The sequence below is a fragment of the Mus caroli genome, chromosome 2 (genome assembly GCF_900094665.2).
Source record: "Mus caroli chromosome 2, CAROLI_EIJ_v1.1, whole genome shotgun sequence".
In the NCBI taxonomy this organism is placed as follows: Eukaryota; Metazoa; Chordata; class Mammalia; order Rodentia; family Muridae; genus Mus; species Mus caroli.
Genome location: NC_034571.1, coordinates 140,534,388 through 140,542,062, shown reverse-complemented (window position 1 = coordinate 140,542,062; position 7,675 = coordinate 140,534,388). Strand labels below are relative to the sequence as shown.

Below are 7,675 nucleotides of genomic sequence, written 5' to 3'. Positions count from 1 at the left end.
GTGGTACCCAGTAACATCTCCTGACCTTTGCCTGTAGTACATAGACTGACACAGGACACACCCAGATCTGCTTCACCCCCACCCCACCCCAAATAAATGCCTGGCTCAGCACTACCTTTTTGCTTCAAGTGGGTCCTTCCTTCTTTTTCTCTTGGTCAGCAGGTTCAGACATAAGCAAACAATTGATTTCCTTACTCCCGAAAAACAAAATATTGTTTTAACATTATACTCTAACAGAATCAAAATCTTTTTCAGCCTGTTTTGAAAGTGTGATTGCAAAACACAGAAGAGGCCATTGAGTCTGTTCCCTCACATCATGCCTACTCGAAATGGAATGGGGCAGACAGCCGAGGGCTTCAGGGATCTTGGGAAAAGCATCATAACTCAAAGCTGGGCTTTGTTCCTCTTGGGCCATAGGATGGGGATGTCTGTCTTTAAACCTCACCCTGAAGGAAATCTGTTGTGACAGGAGGTTATAAGATAGGGTCAGAACCCTGTCATGTGTTTGCGTGTTCACCAGCGGCCTCATGTCATCAGCATGGCCTTGGCTTCTGCCTCTCAAGCCTTTAAGCCTCAACTGTTAGAACACTTGGCTGGTGGAGCAGGGTGAGGTTTTTGTTCACACACACACACACACACACACACACACACACACACACACAGAAAGGCAGAGACGGAGAGACAGAGAGGAGGGGAGCTTTGTGATGGCCATCCTCATCCCACTCCCCCTGTCACTCTGGCTCTGCTTGGGTTTAGTTACCTTGAGCACAAGACATCACCTTCCACAGATCCAGGCGCTCACTCTCATAACGGTAGCCCCTGCCCTCCCACTTTTATTAGAAGATACAGGAACCCAAGGAGCAAGCACCCTTTGGGGCTTTCAAGTTCTTGTGTCCCAGAACAAGAAACTTGGCAGGGACACACAGACCTGGTATAAGCTGAAAGAGTTTATTAAGGAAGAAAGCACTTCCAGGGAGGAAGTGGGCTGGATGGGAGAAAGGTCAGTAGCTCAGCGATGCCCACATTGTGTGTCAGAGATAGGAACATTGAGAGAAGGCTTTTTCTTTTCTTTTCTTTTTTCTTTTTTTAATTACACAGCCTGTGTTTGTTACAACCTCAGCTTTGGTGGGAGGAGTTACTTCCCTTAGTCAGTTTCTTTCACATGTTAATTTTGCCTTCCCTAGCCTACTCTCCTGAGAGCTGGAAGGGTAAGTACCTAGGTATACACCACAAACATCCAAGATTCTTTGTAGATGTTTAACTGCCATCAGTATTTCCCCTTCCTGCCCCCCCCCCCCAAAGGNGGTTCTGCAGAAATTCAGCACTGACACCAGGAGAAACTGAAGTTGGCTCAGATGGGCTAGAGGGAGATAGAGCTTTCATGACCTTCCAAAGCACAGGAAGCCACTTAAAGAAACTTAAACAGAGTGACACAAACCCAGTTCAATTGTCTTCATGCCAGCAGTTAGCAGGTAGTGGCAGACTGCAGCAAAGACAGAGTCTAGAGGAATATCCTTACTGTTCTTCCAGAAAGAAAGCATGGGTTCCTGACCTTTAAGGAAACCACACTCCTCCAACAGTTTATGTTCGGTATTCAAAAGGTTACCAAGTCCATAGGGAATTCACAACTTTGCCCAGGAACTTATTTAAAGCCCCAGTTTGTTTAGGAGGCTTCTGAAGTCCAGAACACTTCTTCCAAGTTTAGGACTAAAGGGCAGGGAGCAGCTGTCTGGGTCTCTCAGCTGAGTTCCCTCTGACAGTGGGAAGAATCCAGAGCTGGCAGAAAAGGAGCGGCCCCTAAAGATTTAGGGATAGACTCACCATAATTCTGCTTCCTGTCTTCCCCGTGGCCCACTTCTGTAGGCTACAGATCACAAAGAAAGCAATGAGGATAGAAACAGGGCCTCTCGTCAACTTCAGAATTATAACTGCATCACAGAACTGCATACGTGCAAAGGGTGAATTTTATCCTGTGCAAGTGATGCTTTCATCAAAACAGAAGAAGAGATGTCACTGCCTGCACAAAGTGACTAAAGAAAAGCCAATTTGAATAATAGCACACAGAGAAGCCTTCACACCACCCTAGTCTCTCCTCCTCAGTGTCCCAGGAACACTTGCTGTAAAAGCAGGGCTGATTCTATTGCATTAGCTCATGGGTGCCAAATTCCTTCTTTGAATAGTGTGTGTGTGTGTGTGTGTGTGTGTGTGTGTGTGTGTGTGAGAGAGAGAGAGAGAGAGANGTGTGTGTGTGTGTGTGTGTGTGTGTGAGAGAGAGAGAGAGAGAGACAGAGAGAGAGAGAGAGAGAGAGAGTCAGTCTACTCACTCATGTGAGAGCACATGCACGTTTTTTTGGACTTTGCACATGCAAACACTCTACCATAAAGGTACATCTCTAGTCATGGTATTAGCTTAGCTTTGAATTGAATCACACCTTTGTTTGTATGGTTATTTAATTAATAGCCATCTTTGCCAATTATTTCCAGGTTCCATACTGTACAGACTCACCATGTTGTCTGGAAGCTGGTTGAATCACTGAAAGAAACCCTTAGCGCCCTGTCACTGAATACACACATATCCCAGCACATGGACCCACGGAACAGAATTTTGGGCCACAGTGCTGACTAACACAGTAGAGTTGTCTCAGCAAACACAGCTTCAGGATTATGACATCTGTGCTCACAGGTTCTCCTATCAGACAAGTGTTTCAAAGTCCAATTTTTCTGCATTCAGAAACAACAGACACAACAGAAGAGCTAGGAACTCAAGCCTTCCACTTATACATATATTAAGAGTGGGCAAATCAGGATGCAAAATGAATAAATAAGTTAATTAATGGAGAAAAGAAAAAGAGTGGGAAACTGAGGTGAGAAAGCCAAAATTACTTCTCTTGGGCTAGCTAAAGCTAATGTTTTCTGTTATTATTGGTGACTTTTCCAGCTTGAAGCTATTAGCCTTTCAGCCATGATTAATCTCTGTTAAAAGCTTGCATTTTAAAAAAAAATGGAATTTGTCTTTTTCCAACGAACAAACATGTCTTGGGGCCCGGGTGAGTCATTAGAAGGCTGAAAACATAAACTCCAGACTCACTCAAACTACTGCAACTATTGCTAAGGCCAAAAGTTTCCACTATATGATCCTTGCAGTGAAGTTCAAAACTATCAGATATCTACTTTGCCAGGCACCAGGGACAAAGAAACAATTTAATAATAATAAAAAACAAAACAAAACAAAACTGCAAGAAGTTGCTGTTATAGACATAAGACCTATAGATGTGAAACTGACTTTTTCTGAATGCTCAGGGTGACTGTGAGAAGTAATGACTAGGTAGGAATGGTCTGTGCATGTGCGTGAGTATATTTGTATTCATGCTAGTGGAGACAAAGAGGTCAGCACTCTATTTAGAGCTTCCCAACCCATAGCCATGGCCTTTGATACAGAAGAGACCTGGCTATGCCGTTTTCTCATAGGTAAGTCAAGATCAATTGAGTAACAGACTCTGATGACTTCCACATACTCCTGCACCACCCTTGAGACACCCACAATCAATACCAGTTGTCACTATCAGGCCATCTAGCTGGCTGACTATTTCAGAAAGTGAGAATGCAACAGGTCTATGTCCACACACTAAACTTTCTCTTTTCTACTGCTACTGAGGAAGTTGGAATCTCCAGTCTTAGCTGCTAAGAGTCACCATGTGGGACTGGGGATATAGCTCAGTTGGTAGAGTGCCTGCCTAGCCTCCATGAGGCTCTGAGTTTTATCCCTAACATTGAACAGGCATGGTGCTGAACAAAATAATCCCAACACTCAGGGGGTAGAGGTAGGAGGATCCTAAGTTTTAAGTTCATCCTCGGCTACCATGTAGTGAATTGATGGCTAGCTGGTGTTACATGAGATCCTGTCTCAACAGCCACAGAACAACAATGGCTAAAACAACAGAAAACACTGGATCAACTAAAGAGTTGCCAAACAACAAGGATCAGTTGATTTTTTTTTTCCAGGCAAAAATTCTGAAGACCTGGCCTGAGTGACCTGCTTGGGTTTTAAGACATTTGTGCCTGGGACCAGAATTCAGCCTTCTTGTCCATTTCCCACATACCAGGCAGCTGCTACTGTCATACAAGTCATGGCTCTGGGCAAGAAGCCCAGAAAAAGGTCACCTCCTGCTTCTCCCAGGGTTTCAGAGATTGACTGTAACCCACAGGGTGGTGGAGCATTCCCTCAGGCCCCACTCTGCTTCCTAGTTCAGTCTGGATCCCCATTAGCCTCCCAACAGCTAGAACTCATGCTGACTGCCCTTGAAGACACAGAGCTATGTTTTCTAGGCTGATAGGATCCAGGTGTTTTCTTTTAAAGAACACTCTCCCTTGCCAGGCAGCTGTGGGGACTGCCCAGATGACTGCCCTGTGCCTCCTCCTCCCCCTCTTGACTTGTTGTTCTAGCACCACCAGCGATGGCTCAGTAGAACTCGGCAGGGCTTTTTTTTTTTTTTGCTGTATTGATCTGGGCTGTAATCAGCCACTTCTCACCCAAATGCTGCATAAGCTGGGTTCCCTCCACCGCTTTAGCCGAAGTAAAGCTCTTACAGGCTGTGAATCTTCCTCAGGGGAAGTATCACTGAAGCTGTGGTTAACTTACAAGGCACAGGAATGGCTTTTCACTGTGGTCATCATCTGATGTCAAAACAGAGTCTGTTTCCCCTCCACCTAGTTCTCTGGTCTTTTTCCTATACCTTCCCCCTCATAGCATAGCTCGGGTTTTAATGGAGTTTCATATTCCTGCAATCAGCGACAGGGGTGGAAAAAAATTGCAGCTGATGAGATTTTAATCCTTTCTGCCTTTGAATTCCTGACCAGAAGTTTTATGCCTTGCAAAACCGCCCCACATCATGCTTCTTTAAGTCTTTCACATTCACAGGAAGTCTCTACTGGCCCTTTGACAACTGGAAAACACTTGTAGAGTGACAGTGCAAGTGCCCTCGTCTGTTGCATAGACATCTCACTTAGCAACGAGAGCCTCAGACCGACAGAGAGGGAAACCACTTGGAGGTATCATATCTTCTCCCTTGTCTCACCATACACACTATGCTACCATACAGCAAAGAGCCTACACGGAGCACAGGCTCTGCCTACCTCAGCCTCCCAAGGGCTCTTTCAAGCAGTCACTGTCACAAGTCACACAAGGCTAGACACCCCTTTCTGACCACCACCTGCTTCCCACCTCTTGAAAACTTTTCCAGAGGCCCAGGAATGGATGGTACTTTAGCCCAAATCCCAGGGCAGTCCTACCCCCATGGAGGTGTCCTTGGAGTCAGTCCTAGGAGAGGGAGGGGCTAGCAGGAGTCCCGAGGCTCCTGGGGACAGCACACAGGCTGCAGAAAGGGCCTGGCTTAGTGAAAACAGGAGTTGTTCTTGAAGTTGCTGGCTTGAGAGAGTGGCGCAGACCTGTTTGCAGGTGAGGTGAGGGAGGGTAAAATGGTTTTCAGAAAGTAGTGGTCTTGGTGAAAGGGACTTGCTTGCAGCCAGGTTCTGCTTGCACGGGCTCCTGCTGGCAGGGCAGAGGAGGGCATATGCATCCTGCACCCCCTCTGCTTTTGAGAGCAGTGGCATAGTAGTCCAGGGGCTCTTCCTCAGCACCTCCAGTTGTTTCCAGGAGACAGCAGCGCAGGCACAGAACCCGCTGGAAAGAGCGCCGGAAGTTGTCAGAGAGGAAGCCATAGAGAATGGGGTTAGCACAGCTGTTGGCATAGCTCAGGATGAGGGACACATGGTTGACAGTGGCATCGAGGCTGGTGACAAACAGGTTCAGAAGCTGCACCACATAGAACGGCATCCAGCATAGCACAAAGACGGTCACCACCATTAGCACGAGCCTAGTGATCTTCTTCTCTGAGCGCCTCCGTTGTTGCCAGCCAGCCCGCAGGGCCACAGCACGCATCTTGCCCACAATAAGCAGGTAGCATAATCCGATGGCCAGAACCGGGAGTAGGAAGCCCAACAAAAAAGTATAGATCACAAAGACCGCAGACCAGGCCGGGTGAGGCCAGTGCAGGTTGCAAGCCACGGCCTCGCCCCCACGAGCTGGCCTGGTGTCAGCGAAGACTGCGATGGGCAGAGTGACCAGCAAGGATGCTAGCCACACTCCCAGGTTGATTAGCTTGGCCACGCTGGGCCGCCGGTAGGTGGCGGCGCGCAGAGGGTGCACAACAGCCACATAGCGGTCCACGCTGAGCACGGTGAGGCAGAAGACACTAGTGAACATGTTCAGGCCGTCCACGCTAAGCACTGCGCGGCACAGTACCGCCCCGAACGGCCAGTGGCGCAGGGCAGCCGCCGAGGCCACGAATGGCACGCTGAGCATGAAGAGCTCATCGGCGACGGCCAGGTTGAGTAGGTAGATGTTGGTGGCTGTCTTCATCTTGGCATAGCGTAGGATCACGAAGATGACCAGGGCGTTTCCCACCAGGCCCACCAGACACACGAGCGCATAGATGCACTGGATAGTGACCATGCCCGCTGTCCCTGTGCCGTCGGACCCCATCGCATCCTCCTCCTCCTCGTCCGGAGCCCAGCTGGCGTTGATCCCAGGGGTCCAGGTGGTGTCCTCGACCCCCGGAGGTAGAGTTGCCGGTGCGTTCATGTCTCGGGGTGCCCACCCCGTGCAGCGGAATGCGGTGGAGAGCAGCGGAGCGCTGAGCCAAGGACCAAGAGGCGGGCTGGGGTCGCGCGCGCACACGCTCGGCTCAGCCGCTCCGCCTAAGAAGTGCGCGGGGGCCCCGGAGCACCCGCCAATCCCTGCGCTGCCGCGCGTCCCTCGGCCGCGGGAGCTCCATTTGCCCGGCGCGCGCCCTTCCCTCCGCGCGCCCAACCTCAGGTGCCTTTGCCCGAAGAGCTCTTGTGGGCTTTTCTTACCTGAGCCACCTCTGCCCTGTTGCCAGTTTCGCTGGGCTATCAGAAACTTTACTTGGACCCCGTCCTACCTTGTGCCGCTAGATCTTCCCTCCCTCAGCTCTTCAGATCCTCTCTCCTTAGGATCCTGGTTCTCTCCGACTTGCTCGCTCACTACCTACAGTTTTCTGGGTATTAAAGTATCTGGATGGCCCCAGATTACCCCAAGCACCCAAGCACGCAGAGCCATCATCCCAGCACCTGACAGCCCTTCCCTGCTCTTTCAGTGTTCAGAAAGTCCTGTATCGTCCTTTAGCCCAGTCCAGGGATGAAGGAAACTGAAAGTCTCTACGGACATTTCTGTGAATTCCAGGTCGATAAGAGGCCAGAGGTGGAGGTGGGGGCCTGGGGTGTGTGTCTTGGATCTCTCCCTTTCTTCCTGCCGGCCCACCCTCCCTCACCCCAAACACTGGCCCCCTGAATCTTTTAAATGGAATCTGCATGGAATTAAGGTCCTCAGGAAATGGAGTGGTATTAGAACTAGAGATACTTTTAACCCCAAGATAACTAACCTCAGGCAAGTGAAATGGCTCAGGGATAAAAGTGCTTGCTCCTAAGTCTGGAGAACTGAATTTTATCCCTATGATCCACAAGAAAAGAAATTTGACCTCTATTTCGCACTGTGGCATGCATGCATCTGCCTCCCATCATTCATATATATACACACATGAGAGAGAGAGAGAGAGAGAGAGAGAGAGAGAGAGAGAGAGAGAGAGAGAGAGAGAGA

The 7,675-nt window shown here is 49.2% G+C and overlaps 1 protein-coding gene across 1 annotated transcript; it reads right to left on the bottom strand.

Annotated features, from left to right (window-relative positions):
• Positions 1-2,255: 2,255 nt before the first annotated feature.
• Sstr4 (somatostatin receptor 4) lies at positions 2,256-7,237 on the bottom strand. Its single transcript, XM_021156883.2, has one exon. The coding sequence runs from the start codon at positions 6,638-6,640 to the stop codon at positions 5,483-5,485; it is 1,158 nt and encodes a 385-aa protein (XP_021012542.1). The 5' UTR covers positions 6,641-7,237; the 3' UTR covers positions 2,256-5,482.
• Between the last annotated feature and the right edge of the window lie 438 nt (positions 7,238-7,675).